The sequence below is a fragment of the Cupressus sempervirens genome, chromosome 10 (assembly GCF_028749045.1).
Source record: "Cupressus sempervirens isolate cs-2001-9-10 chromosome 10, ASM2874904v1, whole genome shotgun sequence".
In the NCBI taxonomy this organism is placed as follows: Eukaryota; Viridiplantae; Streptophyta; class Pinopsida; order Cupressales; family Cupressaceae; genus Cupressus; species Cupressus sempervirens.
This window is the reverse complement of record NC_143127.1, coordinates 383,826,571-383,854,499: the sequence shown is the minus strand read 5'-3', so window position 1 is coordinate 383,854,499 and position 27,929 is coordinate 383,826,571. Positions and strand designations below refer to the sequence as shown.

At 37.7% G+C, this 27,929-nt stretch overlaps 1 protein-coding gene across 3 annotated transcripts in view; it reads left to right on the top strand.

The window, feature by feature from the left end:
- The window catches only part of LOC149534275 (rRNA biogenesis RRP36-like protein), a 148,839-nt gene that overhangs the window by 103,841 nt on the left and 17,069 nt on the right, over positions 1 to 27,929 (top strand). For all 3 annotated transcript variants that reach the window (XM_089807413.1, XM_089807411.1, XM_089807412.1), the window contains 2 exons: positions 11,805 to 11,859; positions 11,994 to 12,068. In XM_089807413.1, coding sequence (XP_089663539.1) covers positions 11,805 to 11,859; positions 11,994 to 12,068 — 130 coding nt within the window. The remainder of the gene's footprint in view (positions 1 to 11,804; positions 11,860 to 11,993; positions 12,069 to 27,929) is intronic.

Sequence of the window (27,929 nt, the reverse complement as noted above, 5' to 3'; positions counted from 1 at the left end):
AATGGCTATCTAATCACAGTCGGCAATTAAATTTCTCCCATTATAATATTTGATGTGATATCTTTCATTCCCATTGAAACCTCGAATGTTTTATTTCCTCTACGTCCTCAAATATGCACTTTGCCTTTAAACTTTCATCCGGATTCTCCTGCGCGTGAAGACTCCCTCCATACATTTTTGTTGTCTTCTGAAGGCTCCCCCTACCACAAAAATACAGAGTTAAAACAATTCATATATGAATATATCACTCAGAACCATTTTCGTGATAAATGAAAATATGTTTTTTCTTGCAAACATCCACGGTGACCCTTGATATGTTTTCGGATGCTCGAATTGAATCTTTCCTAACTATGCCTTTAATTGTAGTTCATATGCATTCACACCCCTTTTACTTTCTAACTCGTTTTCCAACTGCTCTCCCTGCCGTCAAAGGATGCTGCTGCCGCAGAGGAGCAATTCTGATTTAAAAGATAGCACCGAACATGACTTCATATGCCGTCTTCAAAAAAAAGACTCCTAGAAGCATTACCAACAATATTGAACCCTATCATCAACAGGCACTGCTTATTCTCCATACCGATGCTATGATGGTTGAACACGACAACAGAAAAGGGTTGCAAAACGTTAAAATTCGATACTCGGCTCCTCTGATTTTTATCAACCACGAAGCTAATATCCCTTGTATGGTTCGTATCCTCTAAGCGCTTTGACATCATTAGGAGGCAACGAATGATATGGGTAAGGCTCACGATGCAATACTTTGTTTTTCAAAGACCTTCTGAGTTCATCTTGATGGCCTCCACATGCATGAGACTCTGGTTCAGAATCTATTTGGTCCTGTGATGGCTTTGAATTTCTACAGATGGTGTCTTCCAGTTTCATACGACCTTGTGCATGCTCAACACAAGAAAAACTTTTATCGCAATGAACAGGTCCTCCATTTCTCTGACTTAGGAAATTCATTGTGTATGTAGCTTTTGCTCACCAATTAGTTGTTGTCTCTGCAATTCATATGATTGGGGTGTTGTTCTCTATAAGAAAGAATTATGGAGAATCTTGTATATTGTTTATAAGTCTGAAGCAAATGCATATATTATTCCTTCTCCTTGCATATTTTAAGACATTTAAAAATTGAGTTCTCCTTCAACGATATATTCAGACTCAATATCTTGTATGAGCTTCACTCTGTGCTTTTGTACTCTGCTTGTATATGTCTTTTCTTCACGATATTGTCTTTGTACTAATCCTATATGCTTTGTCGTGGTGCATGCCATATAGCACTCCACGTGTTAGTGCTCTGTCCAAATAAATCCTCAAACCTGGTGCTTCTGTTATAGGCATAGCTACATGATAAAAGAATCAGCTGTCCAAAACTTGATCATGGAAATATCCAGTTAGAGTATGCATTAATGCGTGCTTGATTGCTCCAGCTTTGTATGTAGTCAGAAGGACACGGTAAAGAGTTGAGAGTGTCATTCCTTTGCGTATTTCAGAATATGTTTTTACAATCTTTTGTCAATCTCCAATCCTATCTCACAAATGGAGACTAAAATTTTGGGGTCCATCATGATGCACTCTCTTTTAAGCAATGCGGGATAAAGCACCTTTTTGTCCTTTAGTCACTTAACTGAACATAGTACCTTTTAAATTAAAGTGACAAGTTAAATGAACTTTAATAGTCACTTAGTCAGTAAACCATATAGTCATTAGGCATTAAAATAACTGACCAAATGAACTCTGATAAACATGTGCAATAGCTCATTGGAAAGCTCTCGGCGAGACGCTTCCAACCTAGCACTGAGGTACCGAAAATTCTGCGCTCTGATTACTTACTAAAAATAGTAAGCATCTGGACAACCTGCCAAGACTGCTCTGATGGGTTTGGAACTGGAAATGGCTAGGCCAAATCTCAAACTAAACCCCGTAAAGAACCTTTTCGCCTCTGAAACCTAGGCGAAGTGAGCTGGCAACACATAATTATAATGTCCCAGAAAAAGGGGACATTGCATGGGAACAAGGACCATCTATGATGATATAGTCAGCAATGGGATTCGATTGTGACAGTTAGTAATCATGGTAATGAATGAGCATGTAGCGGCAGCTTCTTCTAGAGAGAAGGCATACAGTTAGCATACTTATCACCATCGAATGTTACAACTCAGCTTCCTTTGACTATAGTGCCTAACCAATGATAATTACCATCAGCATTTATATAAGGTGCTGATTAAGATTACAATAAGCACTTATAAACAGCAAACTAATTGAGAAGGGATATGATGATAATTCAATCGTCAGCATCTACATAAAAGGAATTGATTAATGAAGAAGGGAATCATTAATGAATAAACACAAGACATGACTTTAAGAATTGACTTTTATTTCCTACAAGAAATCTGTCAGCCTGTCCAAGGGGCTTCAAATGAGGATTACCAATTACATTTACTTATCAGATCAGGGTGAGGACCAGTCCATATTTATTCTACCAGCAAGTAAATGTAACAGTAAATTGGCATGCTGTCAAACACATATACATCAATACTAATTTGTATAATACAATTAAGAATATAGGATGGGCATATGGTCCAGTCTATGTACTGTGGTGTACTAACAGTTTATAGTAATGAAATCAGAAATAAACATACATATGTATAAGTACATATGTGTGTGTGTAGTGATGCTGTATTTTATTTTTATATATCTATTTATATCTAATTATCATACATAGAAGTTAATACACTCCTAGCCTATTCCTTAATCATTCGCTATTGTTCTTTAAGGGCCCATTTGGTTGGAGGAATTGTTGAATGTGGAAATCAACTATGCTGGAATAAGCTCACTTCTGAAATTCGTGCATTCTTAAAATAATTTCTGGAATATCACTTGGACCTGTTTGGTTGACCTGGAAGATGAGTGGGAAGATGCATTTTCTATGTTTGGTTGCAAGAATTGGAATTGGAATTTAGATGCATTTTCTACCAGTATCGCCCCTCTCAAGCTCTAGACCTATATCTACCACTCTCTTGTACTCTTGTCCCTATTAAGCTCCACTCTCCAATAATGGTTAATGACGTCACTTCACATTTCTAAGAAATGAAATCTCCAGTCAATTCAACAACCGGCGAACCGACAAAAAGAGATGTGATAGGGCTGGGCGATATGTTGGTTTTTTTTCCTTTGTTTCACTCACTGATTTGCCTTATTAAGCAACAACCATGGGACCGACTATTGGACATTTTTCAATGCTGTGTGTTTGATGATCTCTTTTTTTTTTTTTTTTATGTGAGTGTAGCCCATTCTTGCAACATCCATGAGGCAGCGAAAAGTTGGTGATAAATTAGTTGCTATAGCCTCCACCCAACAAAATGTCAAATGATCGAGAAAGACCAGTAACCCCAGGGAAAAGTCCACCACTGACAACCGGAGCTCCATGTACAGAGGAGCCTCACAGTATATACTCACATTGCATTGACGTGTAATTTTTAGTTGGATCGATTTCATGTTCTACTTCCATGATAAACAAGGACTTCATAGGCAAGACCACAAAAAATATAGGCAGCCTCAACTATGGCTTCACATCCCAGCAAAAATTTAGCTCATGCGGGCGGACTCGGCCACATATTAATTTTGATTTTAAAAAAATGGAATAGGAATAGGTTATTCTTATTCCACCTTTTGAGTGGGAAGTCCGCAATGCTCATTTTGGGCTTAAATTAGAATTAATAAATTACAATTCTACTTTTCGCTTTTGCAACCAAACACTGAATTTCCAAATTCCAGCAGTCAAATTTTCCTATTCCCATCGAATTCCTACTACCAAACGGGCCTAAGAGCATGCATTGGTGTAATGTAGAGAGAGGTGGATTGAGTTAAGTTTGTCAGATTTTTTTAACATATATATATATGTGCAGAAATCTTATCTCTTATACTCAATTCTTTTATATATATATATATATATTGTTCTTATGTTGATAATATTATACTGCTATTGTGAGTAGTACTTGAATAGTATTTATATAGCAGAAAACTACGATGAGAACTTTTAGAATACTGATATAACTTATATGGGTTCTGTTATTGTGCTCACTGTAGAATTCTTACCATGTATATAATAGTGGCTGAAGAGCCACGATGGGATGTGACTCCATCGTGGAGTCATGACTCGTTGCGGCCTTGACTTCCACAATGAAGTTTGTCCCATTGTAGCAGTAGTCCTTTAACAAGTCACTTCTCATCTTGACCACTTAAGAAAACAGCTCATTTTATTTGAGCGGATATCATATTGATTTAAACGATTTTTATTCAAATAGTTATGAAATGTAGTTTGATTTAATATAGGTATTGAGAATTATAATTGTGTGTAACACACACACATGTACATATACACAATACAACAAGTAATATATAAAATTCATTTTCAAATACTGCATAGTAATCAATTATATATATATGTGTGTGTGTGTATTTGTATGGGTTGAAAATATATATCACACACACACATATCTTTAATGGTTTTATCCGACTGAAACTACAATGGCATTAACACTCCTGCTTAGCTAGGTAGGAAAAACACAAGAATATATATTACCTCAACGTGATATTAGGAATGACAAGTTTTAAGGATATCTTTGATCAAAAGATATCCTCCATTTAGATATGATCTCATAGTCACCAAGTACTCTGAGTAATGGCCTCCTGAACGTCAAATTGCAAGATATTCACCAAGTACTCTGAGTAATGCCCTCCTGAACATTAAGTCGCATGATATATTTCAAGTAATGGCTTCTTGAACAAGAAGATGCCTGACAGTCACCAAGTATTCAAAAAATGTCCATAGATTATGTGCACACGTATCCTCATTGATACTTAACACATGAACATTATTCATGGTTTGTTTAGGGAAATTAACCCACCATGCAAGATATAATCTATCACGGTCTGCTTAGACATCATAAGATATCCATCATAATAGAAAATTAAAGTTATTGTAAGATTGTCACCTTTCAATAACTTCTGCAAATACAAGTGATAATCTGTAATGTCCCCACTAGGGAGGACAATAATACTTGCAATTCCAATGTTAGAATTTATACAATAATAAAATATATTTTACTATTCTACCCTCTATCCTAACCCAACCTTAAAGACGTGTTTAGATCGGGTTTCCTAACCCTTAGTTATTGAACCGTCTTTTCTAGAATGTATCCCTTAAAGTTTACATATGCATATGTTGAGACCATCAGAATATTCTTACCATTATATTTCCTCAGGCATGTTGGTTAGATGGAAATAAAATTTCTTGCATACCAACATTATATAGGTCATATCCTTTTAGGTAGCGTTTGGCCAAATAGGCATTTCACCCATCTCTGATACCAACACTATATGTCCATCTCTATTGTGTCAACCAAATGGGTAGTTATACCTATCTCTAATACTGACACTGAGACTTTGTCATCTACTTCATCGTGTCAGCCAAATGGGAGGTTACACCCATCTCTAATATTGCCAATATAGAAATTATAATCAAATCTTCTCCCCATAAGAGATTTTATTGATCAAGTAACCTTTAATGAACATTTAGATTATTTATTAATATAAAAAGGGACTATCGTGATATTAAACCATTAACCATTAAGTCATTTGTGTTATACATTTTGAATCTCACCTTTACATATACATATGTATATGTATAAATTATCCACAAGTATGATTCATTAATATAAATAAATTCATGAGTATAATTAAATAAATATATTTCACAAACATACCTTTGTTACTTTCCTCTTTGATTGGTCCATGTGGCTCTATCCTTAGTCGGCCCTTCAACTTCTAGTTATTTGAACTCTATATTTACTTTCTAAAATTCTTCGTTTTCTAATTATAAGGAAAGGATAAAATGTACCTTTTTGTTTCTTCTTTGGCAAGAGCCACAATGTTTCATAATACAAATCCTTTGAAAAGTCACAATACCTCATAGTTATAATCCTTTTGATAAGTCACAACACTTCATAACTAAAATCCTTTGGAAAAAGTCCCAATACTTTAATATTACAATATTTTTGAATTGTCACAACTATTTACAATTATGATCCTTTTGAGCATTCACATTCTTTCAATATTATTGATACCTTTTTAGAAAGTTACTTCCCTATTTTCTTCATATTACTTTCCTCTTCCAATTTTCCTTTTTGAACTCCTATCTTCTCTTCTTTTTTCCCTCTCTAAAATAAACTCTCCTCCCTTTTAAATCTTAATTTTCAGTAGTCAGTCTATTTGTTAAATATCTCTTGACTTTTCATTATTGTATGTTATATTATTTATTTACTTATTCTTGTTTATTATTAAATTCTATTTAGAAAGTTAACACACTTTCTACAATATTATCTCTTGTATTTAATTTTATTTGTTTATGTATTCATTGTAATATTATTATGTATTATTATTTAAAATACTAAATATTATTTCATTGATAATATAGATTAAAAAATTATTCCTTATTTTTTTAATATTTTAGTATTAGTTTTAATTTAACTTTATTATGATTATTTATTTAATAACATTGTATTATCTAATTATTATTAAAATTCTATCTTAAAATGGGGATATGACAATCATTTGGAAGTTGTCACTTCTTCATGATGTACATAGGGCCCATATAGTCATCAAATAATAATCATTAGTAAAGTAATTCATTAGTAAAATAATCAAATATCCTGAGTCTCTTCTCATAATTACAAATACTGAGTTTACCTCTAAAATTTTCCATCTACGTTTTACCTATTATGTCTCTTAGTCGGGTCTTGAGAATATAGCAGAAGATTTACTCAAAATTAAGCAAAAGATGAAAGGTGTGTATGGAGCTTGCCAAGTATGGAAGTAGCACAAAATTTGATTTTCGGAACAACATGCTTGAAGAGCATCAAAGATCCTTAATTTGGCTCATGTAGATGTTTGTGGAAGGATGAATATTGCATAACCGATTGATGCTAGTTATTTGTTGATTTCACTAGGGAATTCTGGGTGTTTTTCCTCAAGGCAAAATCTGACGTGTTTAATGAATTTGGATATTAAAATCCTTGGTTTAAAAAGAGTTAGGTTGTCCAATCACCACTCTTCGTTCAGATAATACGGGTGCATTCTTTTCCAATGAATTCATTAACTTATGTTTTGAATAGGAAATTGAACATCAATTTATCAGACTCTCTACTCAACATAATAGTGTAGTTGAGAGGACACTGCTATTACAAAAATGGCTTCTTGTATGTTTGAGAAAAGGAATGTTCCAAAGAGGTTTTGGGCTGAGACAATTTACATTGCAGTGTGCTTTCTTAACAAGTCTTTGACATAGGCCGTCAAGAAGAAGACCTCAGAGGAAGCATTTTTTGTGAGAAAACCATGAATCAACCTCCTTAAGGTTTTTGGTTCTACCACATACGTTTGGATTCCAGATCCCAAGAGAACCAAACTTGACTCCTAAAGTTAGAAGTTATTGCATACAGATTATAGTGAAAATCAGAAAGCCTACATGCTAATTGATGTGAACACTAATTGCCTAACATTCAATAGGATGTAGTCAATGGATGAAGAAGGTGGGCCTTTTCAGCTCTCTTCTAGCATCAATGATCTTAAAAAATCAGACTCTGACGGCTCCCTATCTAGGTGTTCAGGTTTCTTTTGCTTCACCTAGGGGGGTGGGGATTTTGATGACAAATTTGTAAAATCTTATAGGCAAGTTCTAGTACCAAATGGTTTTCCTCACAACAACTTAGATCAATATATAGATGATATAGTACAAGGCAAACGAAGCCATGGTGAACATGATGATTTGGATGAACATGTTTCTACACTGTCCAAAGTGTTGGGAAAAACTCATTGCCGATGTTTGTGATAATGACTTGGTTGAGGGTCCCTCATCTAGAAGTAATAGTAAAGTGGGATATAGTGAACTTTTCTCTTATAACTAACATTCAAACTGTTTATGAGCCCTCGGGTTATTCTAGAGGCATCAAGTAAGCCTAATGGAAATGGAATTTGAATATCAAAGCCTTCTGCAAAATAATACTTGGGTCCTTTTTGATCTTCCACCAAGGAAGACACTCGTTAGCTGTAAATGGGTTTACAAAGTCAAGTACAAAGTTGATGGAACACTTGACAAATACAAAATGTGGTTGGTGGCTATGGGATTCTTATAGAGAGAAGGAATAGACAATGAGGAGAGCTTTGGTCCTACAACAAAGATGAGCATTATCCATCTCATTGTAGCCATGGCAACATAGTTTGGCTGGAAAGTCCATCAAACAGGCATAAAGAGTGCATCCCTTAATGGCGATTTGGAGGAAGAAATGCATATGATGCAGCCTTTGGGTGTTCATGTTGTGGGAAAAGAGATTCATGTATGATTACTAATGGAAGCTCTTTTTGGCTTAAAATAGGCACCTAGGGCATGGTACATAAAGATTGATAAGCATTTGTTTGAGGGGGGGTTTTAGAGAAGTATTTCAGACCCCAATTTATATCTGAAAACCATTGGAAATGATATCATTCTTCTCGTCCTTTATGTGGTTGATATTCTCTTAATAGGTGTTGAGACACTTATGCTTTGGCAAATCAAATGCAATTTATGTCAGGCTTGATATGGCAGACTTGGGCCTTCTTCATTATTGCTTGGGTATGGAGGTTTGGTAGGTTCGTGGTTGTATTTTTATTTCTCTGTGGAAATATGCAATGAATTTTCTAGACAAGTCAAAATGACATATTGCAAAACCTTGTTGATGCCTTTGGAGAAAGGGCTGAAAATTTTAGCCAAATCAAACTTAAAGGTGATCAATGAGTCAACTTTTGGGCAACTAGTGGGCAACCTTATCTACCTGACAGCCGCTACACCTGATTTGAGTTATGTTGTGAGTTAAATTTCTCCTTTCATGACAACTGAAAACGCAGAACTTTGGGTTGCAGCAAAACGGCTATTGCAATATGTGAAAGGGAAACCTAATTCTGGCATTTTGTATAGGAGCAACAAAGATCCTAGAATGGTTGGGTTCATAGATTCAGGCTGGGAAGGTTTTGTTGATGGCCGGAAGTCTACTTCTGGATATGTTTTCATTCTTTTGTTTAAGTGCAGTCACATGGACCTGCAAGAAGCAACTGGTGATTTCTCTATCCTCAACAAAAGCAGAGTATCAAAGAATTGTAAAAGCAACATTTGAGGTGGACTGACACAAAGGATCCTTTCTGACATGAAATTGTCATAAGCAGTGCTTTCACCCTTGTTTCGTGACAACCAAGGCGTGCTAAAGCTAAATTTTTAGATCTTCCCTTGGACTTGTTCTAAGGCACATTCCTATCTCCTTGAGACCCTCTTTCTTTAGGCCTTTCCCTGACATTAAGAGCATCACCTTGACTCTCCATAGTCCTTTTCCTTATCTCCTTTGCCAACAGATTTCCAACAAGAACATTCATTGTGGATTGTTGAGGTTGGCAATGATAGCAAGAATGGGGATTACCAGGGAACTAGGTAAAAGAACTAACAATCATTATTCGTTTATTCTCGTTATCAACTGATATATTTGTAGAGGCTAGTTGACTCAAAACTAAATGAACAATGTTGGTTTGATGTAAAGTTTGTTTACTAGATTTTGGGTTTGGAAGATCTCACCATTATGATTCCACAAAGCATACAATTTTTTTTGTCGCAATCAAGGAGAACATAATTTGAAAGACATGATTTGATATTATGACTGCCATTTTCTCCACCTTCTTGGCTTCATTAAGAATGTTCGTCATGTTTTCCTTTAATTGTTACAACTACACATAGCTCTTGTATTTCGAAGGGATGATCCAATTTCTGCTTCCACTACTCATTACCCATTCCATTGAACTTCTCTATGTTCAAGTGAGAAGAAGTTGCAGCCATGGTATTAACACAAATTTGCAAAAAATAGAACAAAAGAACTCCTACAAATGCTCAGAAAATCTCACTTCTACTATCTAAGGCATAGAACTGGCCAGGCTCGAATATCAGATGTTAGAAATTAAGATGTGGAAAACAATATAAGAAGCTTCAAATCAACTGTAAATCAGGTCTAATAGTGTTTAGCAAATGCAAATAAAATCAGCTATAACAATATATAGGGAACAACGTGGAAAACTGAACACGAACACGGTGATTATGTGGAGAAACCCCTTCAAGAAATAACTCCACCACGAAAGGAGGGCATATTTGTATGACTCTTTAAATAAATTACAATATATAGAGGTTTCCTCAATCTTGCATCAAAACATCAGCATTTGTGTACTTGTAAAACATTTCCAGATTGTCTCCAATGCAATCCTTTAATGTATAGACTCACGGGGCTCAAAATACTACCATAAAACACTACTATGGGTCAAAACAAGGTTCCAAAATACTATGGTAATAATCCTTCTGATCCCAGCATGCCAAATGTAGTCTCTTATATGGTATTACAGTTCACAAGTTGTCATAAGAATCCCCCCAAAATAGGAGAAACCCTTACATTTGTCATAGGCTATCAATAATATTAAGATTCTCTTACGCATGTCCTCTTAATTGATTCTTATGTCCAAAATGTTCCACCTCATGTTTTTATAATGGAGCCGCTGCATACTTATCCCCAAATGAAAAATGGTGCCGTTATCGTTATTAAATGTTTCTAACTTATCCTCATTGTAATCATTGTTTGCTATTACATTAAGGTCAACTTAGAAAATGGTCTAATTTATTCATGATAAATGCAACTCAAATGGTTCATTAAAGTTTAAGATGGCATTGCAAAGTTTTAATCAAATGGTCCATATGTCTAGTATATTGTAATGTCCCCTTTTTGGAACATTAAGAAATTTAAAGACATATTCATATAATATTAAAATTGACTATGAGAGCATAAATACATTTTATAGGTGGTCAATTTAATATTATAAAGTGGGCTAAAAGTGACAAGGAGGGATAAGACGAAAAGACAGTAAGGGAGTCGAAGAGTCACAACTTTGAGGATTAAAAGGAGAGAGCCTCATTCATTCGGATATATGTCTTTGGATATGGAATTGGTTTGAGATTTTATCTTGGAGAAAATTAGGAAGCTTCAGCTTAAGCCGCTTGGAGGATGAAAACCAACAAGCCGGGAGACGGTGGATGAAAACCCATTGTATTGGAGACATCATTTCAGGTGTCTGACTTGAGCTTACATTGTATTCTGGATTCAGTGTTTCCAATCTGACTATATTTCTGTTTTAAGGTTGGAATTAGTCATTATCCATGTTACTGTATTGCTGATGTATAATGCAATAACGAATGCTGGAGTTTTTGGAATGAGCGTTTGCTGGTTATACATTGATTTATGGTGCTGGTTATAACTGGTTATTTGCTGGAAATTATAATATAAATTTATTGAGGGAAAAAGTTGGGCCTAATATTCGTAGGGGATATTAAATATATAATTTTTTTTAATCATTTATTTTGGTTAGCTGATTTATATTAGATGCTCTGTTATGACAAACTGGGAGCTGCAAGCTAATTTTAGTAGTATCAATTTGCCTTTGAGATTGTAAAAGTTTGTTTACAGAACTTTTCGCTCATGGGTGTATGATATAAATATATATGATGAATAAATCATTCAAAATGATAAAAGACGATAAAATGTTGCAAAATATTGTTGGATGAGTACATTTGTTTTACTTCTAAAATTCAGCTTAGAAAAATTACAATTTTGCTATTCTTCTTTACATGTATTTTGGTGAAATGATAATCATGTTCCATAACAGTATTTTAAATATTTTTGTGATTGCAGGTTCAAAAAACGTTATAGTTTTATCTTTAACGAAGAACTTCCAATGGAACGGAAGGTGGCTAAGCTTCATTCAACTACTGTCTTTTGGATGACATATCAAATCCATAATTCTTTTCCTGAGCATTTCATTTGGTATGAATAGACAGATTATGAGAAAGAAGTTCTAAAAGTGTCATTCTTTGTTTGCAGAAGCTTCAAAAAATCTTGGAGAAATCGAAGGATCCCAAAGCTGTTGAAGAAATGAAGAAACATATTTCTTGGATTGTAAGTTGCAATGTTGAAGTTAACTTTTTCTTGTAAAATTTTGCATCTGTACCATAATATAAAACTCTGCCAAGTTTTCTTTGGTTACACTTGCTGCTTTTGTCCTCCATTTCCTTGAGCACCGCATCTTCCAACACAAGGACAGATTTTTATAGAAACATAAGGTTAAAATTACACAGGTAGTTAAAAAATGGTGACCACCAGATTAAAAATTCAGCAGTGTAAGCCAAGAGCAAGGAAAACAATATGAACTAGATAACTACTTTACAGGGACAAGAAAGAACAGGGTAAAAAGATGTGGGGCTCAAAAAAGTTACTAGCATACACTCCAGCAGCCAAATCACCACTTAGTTTATCATTTCCCCCATTGGCATTGGATTAGAAGAGCTCACTGACCTAGCTATCAGGTATCAATGAATTGATGTGAAGCTCATGGATTGTTTCTGCTCTCTACTTAGCTAGATGCATAGATTTTCCATAGTACCCCGGAATAGTATGATCATTGGTAACTTTTTGTTGAACTTTTCTATGAGTTACCGTTAGGCAAGCATATCTAGATGGTGGGCCTATAGCACTTAAACTTCTCACTACAAGGTTTGCAGCTGCTCCAACACACCATGTGCATACCAACAGCCATGAACGCTAATCAGCTCCTCACCTCAACTCCTCTGCCTTCTGTAGCCAGTACAGAGGAGCAATAACATGCTCTCAAACTGGCTTGAAAGCAACAATTGTAGGAGCCAGCCCTGTTGGGAGTGATCTAGAAACTTCCGTGCCAGCTTAATTATAAAGTATTTGAGAATCATGGCATTTGAATAAGGTCATTGCAAACCCAAAACCACAATACCCAACGCTTACTTGGAAAATCCTATGGTAGTGACTGATTGGCAATTAAAAATCAATCCAAGATGATTATCAGCAATAAGATCTGATCACATTACAACTTGAGATTTCCTGAAGGATTTCAATATTTTCCTAAGTAATCTTAAGTGATAAGATGTGAAAGGGACCTAAAAGATACCAGTTTGGTAATATCCCTATTCACACCAATAGATGGGAAAAGGCAATCAATGAGTGCATATGGGATTCCGCCAAATATTGTTTGCATATTATTTATTTGTGAATCATTGTGTAGTTGAATGTAGTGTCAGTTTTTTGCTCTACATTGTAATCATGGTGTAAACTTCCAAGTTAGTGTCCATGCTTTCAAAAAGCAATCTTCGTTACTACTCTATGAAGTTCTGAATACTTGATGTGATATAAGATAGTGTGTGGGAAATTGCACATTGGTCTGTGCAAATAACGTTGCTGCCCAATCATTATTTGAATGTGGCCATAGAAGAAATGGGGCATTTGATTTGTGAAAGAGAGAGTCGAAGTCCATAAAAGGACAAAAATGCTGACGAAGGAATGAGTTTCCTGTGTAAAAGAGAGATTAAAAAGAATCCAGCCTGTATAATCCTTGCCAATCCATGTACAGTGTGCATTAAAGTCGAATAACTGGCAGATTGGATGTGATCTGCATAGAAGAAAACATAATGGAGCATAGTTTATTAAATTGCATCATGTCCTGTCTTTCTATTGTTTTTTTTTTCATCGCTCTTCCATTTGACCATGGTAGATACATGCAAAGGATGGATATGGATATCTAGTTTTGTGATTGAAGGGACACAATATTTTTATTTTGCTTGAGATCAAATTTGTTTCCAAATCTAATGGTTGGATTCCTACATCTTTGCTAATTGAAGGTTCTGTTTTGAATATGGGATTGGATTGGATTGAATGTGAACATGTCTATTAGTGCATGCAAAGTGTAGGGCCTAACAAAATGTTATAATTAAAGATAGTTTCGGGTTGGGTAGGTGTTAGCAAGGGGATGTGTTGGTTGGTCTCCCTAACCAACTGACCTCTATTTAAGATCTTTGGAATATGAATGATGTACTTGTTGATTTTGGCAATCAATAAAAGATACATGGTTTCCCTCACGGACATTGGTACGCATGATAATTGTATTAAATGTTCGTTTGATTCTTGTACATTTGAATGTATGTTATATTGGCTGATGTCCATTCTACATTTTGGCGCCGTTGCCTAAGTTTGATCTTGGAGGACATATATTAGATAGAATGGAGTAATGGGTAGACCATTCCTTCCACGAATACAAGTAACAAACAGTGACAGAGAAGAGGAGGAAATCACAAGGAAGGACCAGGTAACACAAGATTTTGTGGTAGCTTAGGAAGTCTCTGTCGACTAGTACGTGCAAAGGGAAGCCTGAGAGAGAGCGGTTCTAGAGAGCACGATATGGACAAACTTTTGGTGCCACCAACAATGTACAACCTTGTTGGACAAATTCCTCGGTTGCTGGCAAGAAACTTGGTACGCATGGAAGAAGAAAGAACCAAAGCACAAAGAGAGTGAAGAAGGTAACAAGTGCTCCAACAATTCACTAAAAGAAGTACACGGGAAACTCAAGAGATATAAAATCCAAGGAGGACAAGCAGACAATAAAATAATTCATGCCCGTACTTCCAAACAAGGACCCAACATGAGTTCGAGAAGAAGTTGAGGGGGAAATTGCCTTACGGCAACTCCTACGGAATAGGGAACAGGAAGAAAGACATCACCACTTGAGAGAACTTAATTTATCAATCCTAGGAGCGAAATCAAGAGGAAGAGAATCTAATTGAAAATACAATAAAACGTATTGTCAATTTGACAATCTCAAAAGGTCGAGGAAGGAAAGAAGAGTGGACGGATCCTGAAACCCCGACACGTAGGGATATTGTTATAATCATGAATAAAGCTCTAGTCACGGAGAGGAGGAACTAGGGTGAGGAGGAGAAGTCTCAAAAACAAGCACCCAAGAAACCCTATCGGCAAGAGGGAACACAGTCTCAACAGGAGGGAAAACAATACCAATAGGAGGGAATACAATCCTGACAAGAGGGAAAACAGTCTCGGCAAGAGGGAAAATAGCCTCGGCGGGAGGAAAAAGGATGGTTACAGAAAAACAAAAACTCCTAAGGTTCACAGGACATGGGGAAAATGACACGAATGAATGGCTAAAGGCATTTCCTGCCACTCTATGGGGAATGACTATTGATTAGTACACAAACTTAGAGGCCGGGAAGAAGGCCACACGAAGGGATCTATGTACTGCCTTTGAGGAGGAATTTCAACTCTTACGGGATGATGATGAGATTGTAACGGAGATATATAACACAAGATAAGAAAAAAAATGAATCCGTAAGAGCATATAGTAGGAGACTCAAGGAGTTGATAGGGAAATTAGATAATAAATCCATAGATGGGCTAAAGAAAAGGTGGTTTACTGAAGGGTTAACTCCGTCCCTATGAAGGTAAATGAAAATTCTCCCGCTACCATCATTTGCTAAGGCATCTACACACATGATGGATATAGAGAGTGAAAGCAAGACTTCTAAAGGAAGTAGGCATGGAAGCAAAAGCAAGAGTTTCTTAGAAAGTGGGGGTGAATCTAAAACCATACAACAATTGCGGAAAGATGTGATGAGGATGATGAAGGAAATAATAGGAAGCAAGGAGGAAAAACGGGAAGGAAAAGAACTATGGTGTAGAGAGTGTGGAAAGGAGGGACACAGAAGAACATTTGCCCCAGGAAGGCATTTTGCGACATATGTTAGGTAATGGGGTATTCCATCTAGGATTGTCCCTACAATTTGAAAGCACACAATGCCCAAGTATTTTACACTCAAAGAGAACCATCCACACCTCCCTCTAGTCCTCCATGCAACACAAGCACAAAAGTATCACTTGGAGGGTACCGGAATAACAAAAGGGGTAGCAACAACAACAACAACAATAACACACCAGGGAACTGAATTCAATATGACTCTAGTGAACGATCCATGATACAATGTAGGAGATGCAATAAGTGGGGGCACTTTGTCCGTGATTGTCAGACTGGAGGACAAAGTGGAGGGATGCTCTGCGAATGGTGTTGGCTTGGCAATCACGAGGATGCCAATTGCCCCAAGCAAAAGAGTATGAACATGCTAGAGGTGGCAGAACCATAAGAGGTCTTAGCTATCACTCAGATGCAGGCCAAAAAACTCACAAATCTGGATATAAGTATGGAAAAGGAGAGGTTGGATGAAGCTAGGAGGGAGATCCAAGAGATGATGGATAAGGAAAGGAAGCTAAGTACTCCTGAAACCTCCTCCACTACGTCTATCTTACAAACTAACATCATGAAGCAAGTCCTCTAGACAACTGTATTGGTAAAGATTGGGGATCTGTTGGAGACCCTACCGCAATTAAGGGTGGTAATGGCACATGGAAACAATACTAAGGAAGAACCATTGAAGGAAGAAGAGAAAATGTGAAACAATAATATCTTTATACTTACCATAGGAATGGGAAGAACACTGGCAGTGGTGGAGATGGAGATTATGGGGTGCAAATTGACCAATACTATCGTAGATGGAGGCTTGGGTTTTAATGTCCTCCTTGAAGAAACTTGGAAGGCTCTTGGGAACCCAACCCTGTGGCCACCCACTTTCTGGTTAGTAGGAGCGAATCAACATGGGATCAAGCCTATTGGAACTTTAATGGGGCAAAAAGTGGTGATTGGGACTCATTAGTTCTTCCTCCATTTTGTAGTAATCGCCCTTGAGAAGTTGTATGATGCATTATTGGGGAGAGGATTATTAATCTTAGCAAAGGCTAATCACAACTAAAAAAAAAAAAAAAACCCTTTCTATTGAAGTTGATGGTCGAAAATACACAATTGACCTAAGGAACCAATTTGTAAGTCAAGAGATTGCCTTTGATTCAAAAGATGAGGGTGAGTATGGCAATGGAATTGAACCAAATGAAGAAGGCATTGTAAGGTTAGGAGAACGTTAAGAAGATGAAATGAGTTCCCTCACCGGCCTGTTTCACTGGAAAATGGGGGATTATGAAGTGTTGCAACTAGAGTGTAATATGTTACAGATTTCGAGGATGGAAATTGAGGATGGTTATCCAAGGTGTTACGAGGAACATAGATAAGGTACAACTTCAATCGATGATACCACAACAAGCGCATTCCATAAGGAGAAACAAATAGAGTACGAGGAGGCTAAGCTCGAGAAGTCGAATATAGGCGAAAAGGACCAGCCTAAGGAGATTTTTATAGGAGATGACTAGGATCTTGTTTTGAAAGCAATGACATTTAGAATATGTCTTGAGTGTAAAGATGTGTTTGCTTGGACGTACAAGGACTTAAAAGGTGTGCCCCCAGAACGGTGCATCCATTGAATACCCTTAGTATTGGGAGCAAGACTAGTACAAAGGAGACCTTATCGTATGAATAAGAATTATGCTGCTAGAGTGCAGGAGGAGATCATGAAGATGGTGGAAGCAGGCATAATATTCAAAGTACAGACAAGCGAGTGGGTGTCACTCATAGTTATATCCTTGAAAAAGGATGGAAATAAATTTTGGATTTGCGTAGACTTCAGGTACCTGAATGTAGTAACCATAAAAGATCCCGTTCCCATTCCATTCATGGATAGTATCCTAGAAGAGGTGGCCGGACATAAGATGTACTCCTTTATGGATAGGTTTTTTAGGGTACAACCAAATCAGCATTACCAAGGACAAGCTGAAAACCACCTTTGTAGTGGAAGATGGTGTATATGCCTACAAAAGGATGCCATTTGAGTTTTGTAATGCACTGGCCACATTTCAAAGAGTTACTTTTCACATATTTGATGGGATGTCAATAGGCAATTTTAAGGCCTTCCTGGATGACTAGTCTATTTGGAGTGGAAAGGAGAAACACCCAAAGGTTATAAGAGAATGCATGGAAGGATGCAGAAGGGCTAGGCTGGTATCAAACCCAAAGAAATGTTGACTCATGGTTCCCGAAGGTAGGCTCCTTGGACATATAGTGTATGAAGAAGGGTTGAAGATGAACCCTAACACGATTAAAGTTATTGTTGACATGGAGGTTGCCACATATGTGGTTGGTGTCAAGTCATTCGTAGGGCACATGGGATAGTGTAGGAGATTTATAAAGGGGGGAGAAATTTGCTTGGGCAAAGCACCAAGAGGAGGCATTCCAAGAATTGAAGAGGAGATTGATAGGAGTTGGAATCCTCATATATCCTAACTAGAACAAGGAATTTCATGTCTATGTGGATGCATCTAACTATGCGATAGGCGCCACTCTGGCACAAACGGGGAAGGAGGGACTAGACCAATTGGTGTACTTTGCTAGCAGGTTACTCTCAAAAGCGGAATGTAATTACAGTACCATGGAGGGAGAAGCACTAGGTATGGTCTGTGGAGTTCAATAGTTTAGAGATTACTTATTAGCCACTCCTTTCATTTTTTTTGTAGACCATCAAGCTCTAATCTATCTGGTTAACAAACCTATTATCTAAGGAAGAGTAAGTAGGTGGCTAACCCTTCTCCAAGAATTTACCTTTAAAATATAGTCCGCCCAGGGAAAAGTCGTGTTTGTAGATCAACTATCTAGAATAAAGTCAGGAGAACTAGTGGGGAATGGAGTAAATGAAGATTTTCTTAATGCTCATCTGTTTCAAATTGTTGTAATTCCACTATGGCATGAAGGTGTTGGCCAATATCTATCTTTGACTATCTTTCTAAGGGAGATGCCACGGGATGAAAGGAGGAAGATTGTATTGAAGAGGATATTCCAGCTGATTAATGTGTTACTGTATAAGATGGGGTCAAAGAAGGTGTTGAGGAGATGTGTGATGGAGGAAGAGATCCTTGGGGTCCTCAAGGAGTCCCATGAAGGCTTGGTAGGAGGGCATGTGGGACCGAATTCTACAGCTCGGAAGCTACTCTTAGCAGGACTCTAGTGGCCTATACTTCATGCAAATGCCCGGGGATGGCAGGGAAACCACTCAAAAGAGACTTCATGCCACTATTTCCCTTGCACTATTTGGGCATTGGGGTTTGGACTTTGCGGGCCCCTTGCCTACCAATAGTAACTATAGATGTAGGTATGTAGTAGTGGCACCAGTGTACTTAACAAAATGGATGGAGGCAAGAGCTCTCCCTAATGATACAACACTAAGTACAGTTAGATTTGTCTATGAACAGATAGTGACATGATTTGGCGTACTGTTGCAGTTAACAAGCGATAGAGGGGTACACTTTTTTAGACATGCAATTAGAACAATGACAAGTGAGTACAAGATTTTCCATTCTTTTTCAAGCTTGTACTACCCTAGAGCCTATGGTCAAGTGGAGGCTACAAACAAAATTTTGGTGACAATTTTGTACAAAACTTGTGGAGTTGAAAAACGAGATTGGGAGGAAAGGCTTCTAATTGTTCTATATGCATACAGGACTACCTAGAAGGCTACCACTGGGAAAACCTCCTTTCACTTAATGTACGGGCAGGAGGTAGTAATGGCAATGGGTTATGCAATACCTAGCCTATGACTAAAAGTTGAACAAAGGTTAGGATATGTGAAAAGTTTAAGGGAAAGACGCAATGCTTTAATAAAACTGGATGAAAGAAACACACTAGCCAAATGGGCAACTGAAGTGACACAGAGGAGACAAAATTTTTGGCATGATAAGCATTTGAAGAGGATGAATTTTAGACCAGGGCAGCTAGTACTCAAGTACAATGGCAAGAGTGAAATAGAGCTAGGCAAGTTCAAGATATGATGGCTAGGGCCATACAAGATACTAGAAGTAAAGGAAAATGGAGCAATAAAATTGCCTACTTTGGAGGATAATCCACTAAAGGACCTCTTCAATGGGTCTAAGTTGAAACCTTATAAAGTAAGGGATAGGGTATTTTCTATTTACTCAATAGGCATTAAAGAAAGAAGCATTAGGGAGGAAATAAAGGAAGGGAGGATTGAACAAAAAGCAATAATAAGATAAAAAAGTGAATATGACCCTAATGGTGGAGTTGCCTTTTATACGAATTGGAGGAGCAACTTCCAAATGGGAGAATTTACAATACACCAAGGAGAAAGGTCTGGAGTTTGGATAGGTGTGGGAGTTGAAGCCACGTACAAGTTAGGCCAAAGAAGAGTGTGGGGTGGAGGAAGAGTAACCATAGATGTACGAATCAGGCCATGTACAAGTACAACTAAGGAATATGGCGCACGGGCCAAGCCACGTACGAGCAAGAAGGATATAGTACGGACCAAGCCACACACGAGTAACAAGGATAAATGCCACGTAAGGAAGACTTAAGGCATACACAACACACATCTAGTTGTTGTATGAAGTGAAGGTCGAGGAAAAGGGAGTGGGCATACAAAGAAGGCCAAGTTGGGCCGGCTTACGAAGAAGACAAGTTGGCACAAGAAAACCAAGGCAGGTTGGTTGTGTACGAATTCAAAGAGCTGGAGGAAGTTTTGTACGTGGATCAAGACGAGTAAAGAAAACAGGACCACCTACCCTACCAAGAATACAACATAGTCAAGGGGTACGAGTATGGGCTACTGTGTGAGCCATACCAAGGTATGATTTGTCCTGCGTATGATCAACAAAAGTACAAATTAGCAGAGTGCAAGACACAGTTAAGGTGTGCATGTGAAGGCAAGTGTTGGGTACGATGCAAAAAGATGTTCTTGGGAGGTATGGGCAACATATTAGTAAAAAGACACCATTCTAGGAACAAATCCAATAGAGCCACGTGGAGGAACAAAATTGTTGGAGACCAAAATGAAATAAGGCCATTTGGAGACTTGCTCAATACCATAAATTGGTGAAGACTAGCATTGGCAAGCCAAGCAGTCACCATTATTGATTTGAGGAAAAACAAGGCTTTACAAGTGAGAAAAATGGCTGCAATGAAGGACAAAGGGAAAAATGCAGACTGTTTTACATTTGAAAGTGTAGCAAGGAGTGAGTGTTAGACATGGTGAGAGAATGTCGAGGAGAAACATGTACTCAAAAAGGCATTATAGGAAGCAATGGTAGATAAAATAATATTTATGCCTATTTTTGACTTAAAAGAATTTGATCTGGTGTTACGAACCATGGTTGCTTGATACGACAAGAAGGGGCATAAGTCTATAATTCAATATTTCCAGAAAACCTTCACTATCTCATATTCTGCAAAGGAGATAAATAAAGTATTTGGGGTTCTCAACAAGGGGTACAATGCAACAAAAACGACAACAAAAGAAAAGGAGAAATGGCTTTGCTTGATGTGCGGAGATGATCTTTTAGAACAGGAATGGGACAACATTCTGAGTAAGAATAAAAGCTGCGGCTTGAAGAAAATATTCATTGCCAATGATGACTGGAGGTGCATTATAGACCTAGTGAAAAGCAAACTTATTGTTGTAAGCCACACCTCAGGTATTGCCATCTGGATGCTACTCATAGCAAATGGACCAAATATGGGAGGGATTTACTATTGGGAGCAAGTCCTCTTAGAAAGGTCGAGGGAATTTTCGCAGTTGAAACATAAACCTTTCTACATGCCCCATCATGCCAAAGCATTGTTCTTGGAAGCAGATTGAACACAGGTTGCATGAGAGCATATGAGGACGTTGATACCAGCAAGCCAAGTGGAACCCTATAAGCCAGCCATAGCAGATTGGTTTCATCTTGATGTCTTTGGAATGGGGCCTAGAGGGGGAGAGCCTTGGAAAAAGAAACTAAGGCAAATAGCACTACTTGACATATTTGTCCAAACACAAACCATAGATGGAGAAGATAATTGTTCGGATGAAGAAGAGACCACTACAAGAGTTTCGTCTTTAGATGCATTAGAGAATGAGTAATTTCGGTTGAGCCATCTCAAGGGCACACTTGGGGAAGTTACATTCTTATTGCTGGATGGAGGACCATTACCAAATGCAACTCCAAAATTTGTAAAAGTCCAGACGGGGGGTCAACTGGAGATACCCATACTACGTTGTTAGATAGTACATAGGAGAGCTTGGAGGAAGGAAGTCATATGGTGGAATTGGGAGGTTGTGTGGTGGAAGAGGGGGTGCACAACGAAGGCCGTATGGTTGCTCGTACTACGAGGAAGGAGTTCGTATAGTGGAGGAAGGAGTGCAGAAAGGACGTTGTATTGTTGCCCATTCTGGAGAAGTTTGTACGCCTACTGGTTTAGTAGAGATTGGTATGGAGATTGCTAGTGTGGGTACGAAAGGGAATAGGAAGGCTGCAAAAGGAGTTCATAATGAGCAGGCGGTCACAGAAGATGAGATGCATGGAGGTGGAAAACTACTTCTCCAATGGAGGGCTAAACACATTTTCTTTCCAACGAACTTTGTTTCTTCAAGCTAGTTGCCTAACACTAAGATGATAGATCTTCGGGGCCATAGGAAAGCTTCACAGAGTTTTAGATTGGCGACACTAGATGGTATCGAGGTGGCTCAGTCAATTGTGTTGATGGTTTAATCTACTTGCAAGAAGGTGGCACAGGGCAAGAAGTCCATGGAGAAAACAAGTATAGGTACGTCAGTAGCACAAGATGAGGAAACACCGATGTTGGTAGAGGCAGATAGTTTGTTGGACAATTTTGAAATGATACCTCCTCCTTCACCAACTCCCTTCGAAATGGAGACAAAGGACCATGTGGAAACTCGGAAGGAGTAATCAACACCAGTCGGAGAAGGGATGGCAGTACCTTCATTTGGGAAAAATGCTGAAAACTTCCTCAAAGAGTGGCGGGACATGGAGCAGACCACTAAGAGATCATAAAATAGGGCCAAGGACAAATTTTAGAAGCCATTATCTGAGTATTAGAGTCACTAGTGCCATTTATGCAGTCAGACTTCTATACAAATTAGTTACACTTTAATCTAAATTGTACTAATATACATACATGCATACATACACATGAAGTGTGCAAATGTTTTTATCTTTTGATAAGTTAGTTTAATGGGCAAGGGATCCTATTCCTTCATGATACTTTAGATTTTTGTATGTATGTGTGTATATGTATGTTTGTTGCTCTATACATATGTATGTGTTTGTATGAAAGAATATAACTCCATCATATGTGCTATAGTTTAGGATGGCCTATTTGAATAACTCTGAATGATGCGAAACTGGTATTCTTCCTTGCAACTCAACAACTCCCATAACATAATCACTTCCATCAGTTTCAAGTTTCAATCTTATAAGGCTGTATGCATGTATGTATAAGCAGGAATACAAATCTCTGTCATATATACTATAGTTTAGGACAGCCTCTGTGAACAACTCTAGATGATAGAGCACTGGTCTTCTTCCTTGCAACAAAACAATCACCATAGCATAATCACTCACTTCAGTTTCAGCCTCAAAAGGCTGTTGAAGTTTGGGTAAAGCATGCATGAGTGCATAAATAATTTTAAATTTGAGATCTTGAAATATATGTGACTGTTATATATCCCCATGAAAACAATTTCCAGCTTCTTTAATAACATGAACAGGAGCAGCAACATAGTGGAAATATTTGTCAAACTTTCACACATATTGGGCAGCTTCATTCAACAACACTCCTGTTCTTCCAAATAGATGCGGGTTTTGGCTGATTCACAATGGCCTCACCCTTATCAGAATCAATCTTGATTTTACTATTCCCCACGCATCCAAATTAGACATGTTTTCTTTTGCGAACTTACACTTTTTACAGTTCAAAATTAACTTGTTCTCCTTAAACACTTGTACTTGCCTAAGATGTGGAATATATGCTCATATATTATAGATAAGGCTAAGATGTTATCCAAATACAAGACCAGGTAAGAATCAAAGAGTGGTGCAACTTTTCAAGCTCATGCAGATGGCTGGATAATTTTACAATCCAAATGGTAGAATAGGTCACTCTTAACATCCTTGATGTAGTTTTAAATACTGTTTTCCGCACATCTTTATTTTTTACCAAGACTTGGTAATTCCTTGATCTTAGGCCTAGCTTTGTAAAGTACTTGGCATGTTGAAGTTTAGCCAAGAGATAATGAATGAAGTGCCGGCAGCAGCTAACTATTATATTATTGTAATTTTGTTCAACATCCTAAAATCAACTCACATTCACTAAGTCCCATCTATTTTCTGTACAATTACAATAGGAGAATCACAAGGTCGAGTAAAAGACAGGATCTCACCTTAATAAATGTTCTGCGGCAACTTAACCCTTTACAACACTTTGACAGTATAGCCAAATATTTGGAAGTGGACAATTAGAATACAATTGTGTCTCATGATCAAAATTCTCTTTGGAAACAATTGTTTAGATTCAAATAAGTTAATAACAATTTTGGAAAATGATTCGATGATGGAGTCGACACTTGGTGTGATAAGTATGCAGCTCATGCACTCATTTTATCTCAGATCCTTTGTGCTTTTCTTTTCCATGTAGCAGGAGGAGCAAATTTCTCATTTGCAGTGATAAACATCTTGGCTAGGGAAGTGCTAACCATAGAGATCTTGGCCTTTCCAACATGTAATTTTAAAATGAAGTTTTCTCCATTCAAATGGAATCTATACTGAATTTCTCCTTTGAAGTAGATTGCATCTCTCATATAGAGGAGGTAGGGACTTCTAAAAATTAACATGTTCATCTAAATGTATTATATGAACAAGCATTTCACTACTAGAGTCCAGGTTAAGCTCAAATGAGAACTCACACTTATGGTTGAGACATTCACTAAAAAATATGGATGGGGATGTTCTAGGATGTTCAATCCAAGCTTACCAATCAGCTAGGTTTCCTTGTGAGCGCATATAAATTAAGTTGTCAATTTTCTTTCCTTTGTTTAGGATCTTGACATGAAAGAGTATAGTGAGTTCCATTACTCCCAACAAATGCTCCCATATAAACCATGGCACAAGACAATCTTTGGTCCACCTTGGAGCTGCAATCAATCTCATTTCCTTTTCTCAGACAAGTGATGTTCTCATTACTTTTCTTCGTCTATGAAGTTGCCAGCTTAACAAGTAATGTGGTTGTGCACATGCTTCGTCAGTGTTTACCCAACAATAATGTGCTCATGCATAACCTAAAGCTTTTTGGCGCACCTTGTTTCCTCGTCATCGCCCCCCCCTCCACCCTTGACCTTCGTTCCCTTGTCTCGCACACCTCCACTCTTTATGACATCCGTGGCTAACCATCTCTTCACCATTGCCATTTGTTCACTCCCACCAGCATTTACGAGGCCATCAGACTCATGAAGTGTAGCAAGGCGGTGGACAAGGAAGGGTTCTAGGCTGAGCTCTTTGAGCCCGATCCCCTTGTTTTGGGGTCCTTCCTTTCTATGTTGTTCAACATAATGTTTTGTACAGGCTTTCTTGATTCCTGGTCGAGGCAATGTGATTTATCCAATCCATAAGACTGGCTTGGTCTCTGACCTCAACAAATACAGAACCATCATTATTGGGCACACCTTTGGCAAAATTTATGCATCATTATGTGATTTTCTCTAGAGAGATTGACAAAAGACATTGCTGGGTGAGAGGTCAAGTTGGTTTCTGTGATGATTTCCAAACCATGGACCATGTCTTGATACTACGGGCTACCATTGAGGAGGCTCGACACCACTCTATGAAAGTATACTCTTGCTTCTTGGACTTTCGTAAGGCTTTTGATTCCATCCCCCAGGTGTCACTTTTCCAAAGACTTAGAGATATTGGTATCTCAAAAATTCTTTGTGACGACGATCCTGAGACTCTAAGAGAGTGTGACCGACAATTTCAGGACGTTCAAGGGCTTCTTTGATCTGATCCAGAGCACCATTTGTTTGAAGCAGGGCTGCCCTCTCTCCCCTATTTTGTTCATCATCTACATTGACGAGCTTGAGGCCTTTCTTAGGGATTTCTCTCTCCTTGGGGACAAATGTTACTTATGAGGGAGCCCACTTTTTTGCAAAATTTTGGGCCTCCATTTAAGAAATAGTATTGGAGCATCTCTTAGTATGAAAATATTTTGATCCTCGTGAGGTTTATCATGTCATCAAAGAAGAAATGACGGGCACACATATCACAAGCTTTGGCGACAGAAGTAATTGTTGTTCCGCCTTCTAGACTTATGGGTTTAATTAGTCAAGCTTTGAAGTGGCAGCAAGATCAGGGATTGCTCCCCTAGGTACACAATTTGACCTTTTCAGGGGAACAACTTCAGTAAAGGAGGATGAGGAAGATACATATCAGGCAATACTAGGACACACTATAAAGTTTGGAAAGCAAAGCCACCCAGAATGTGCTCGCTTTTCCCCCGATGGACGAAACCTTGTTTCATGTTTAGTTGATGGATTCAAAGAGAAAAGTGATGCATGTACAAATTTCCAAATGCAGAGCAGGTAATGCCTGATGCCATTTGTACAATAGGTCCTCTTCTAGCTTAAATGAATCATGTCAATCAAGGTATGATGCTGGAGTAATGAATGAGCCAAGTATTGATGGGAGCTTGGGCTACACAATACCACACAACAATACCTGTCATCATGCAGTCCCAACTTATATCAATGTTATGAACAAGGTTGCATGGGTACTTTTACCCACGTACCCGAGCACCAGGTACACGGATCCCGAGTACTGAATACTCTGTGGAGAGCATCATAGGACCTTGATTAAGAGTTCTGATTTTTTTTTCGGTTTTTTGTTTCATATCAGCTTGTTGTTTATCAACTTTATTTCAATACCTAATCAGTTTGAAAGTTTGATACAATATTGATTAACAATAAACTTTATCACTGTTGAAGTCGGAAGTTTATCATTTGCAATATGTCATTGTCATATGATTTATGATCTTCTTGTTCATGTTTAAAGTCTGCCTTCTCTGTTATGCATATACACATTTATCATATATTATTATTACAAACGTATAGCAAATCTGAAACTGAAAACAATACATTACATTTGCAAACTTTATCACTGTTCTTGTTGTGAAAAACCATTGTCATGAGTCATAATTTTGGATTTTCTTTAAATATAAAACTATAATTAAAAATAAAGTTTGACATACCCAAGTACCCCTGTCCCCTAGTAATTAAAATAGCTGTACCCGTACCCGTACCTTGAGTACCCGTCCCTGTCCAACCTTGGTTATGAACAATGCATTTCTGAGGCTGACAACTCGTCACCCAAATATGACAATTCAAATCCATTGCCTATGAAAGAATCACAGCATTGACAAAACTAATCACATGATTACACAGAAAATGATATAACGCTGCATAATGGTAATCAAAACTATCACTGTTCTAGGCCAGCATAACCATATGATGAATTCAATTGTATATCAATTACTCTGTGCTCCAGAATCAAGAAGAATGCTTGGACTTAACACCCAAGCCAGCAAATATAAATGAAGATAACTGAGAGATGCAACTCCCAGTGAGCTGTAGGACAGCGTTAAACACATAATTTCTGTCTTGCTCACATGAATTCAATGTCATCACAACAGAAAAGCTCCAAAGTATACATGACTCGAATGCTCCAATGCCAAAACACAGGGATATTGATCACATTCAATTTACTGGTGTGGCTTGCATTCCAACTGTTATTAGAATGATTAGTGATGATTACAGCAATGTGTCATTTCAACTTCAAAGCCCTCAAGCCAACAAAGTGAGAGCCTCCATAAAGAGAAGAAGGGATACAATGAGAGAAGATATGCTATGGTGAAGATAATAACCCAGACGAAAACTTTAACAATAGTTGACCGCAGTAATGAGAAGGAACATGGTAGATGCATGAAAATGATGTCCAACAAGTAACAACAGTGATTCCAACTGAAGAAACAGGAAGACAAAATGAGGATGATAAAATATAGATGCATCGTGAAGTCACAAATCCAAATTGAAACGAGTCTATTCTCCAACACTAGATTTTGATCCCCAGAAAAAAGCCATGAAAGGATACACAACCTCCATAAGAGAGGCTCACTGT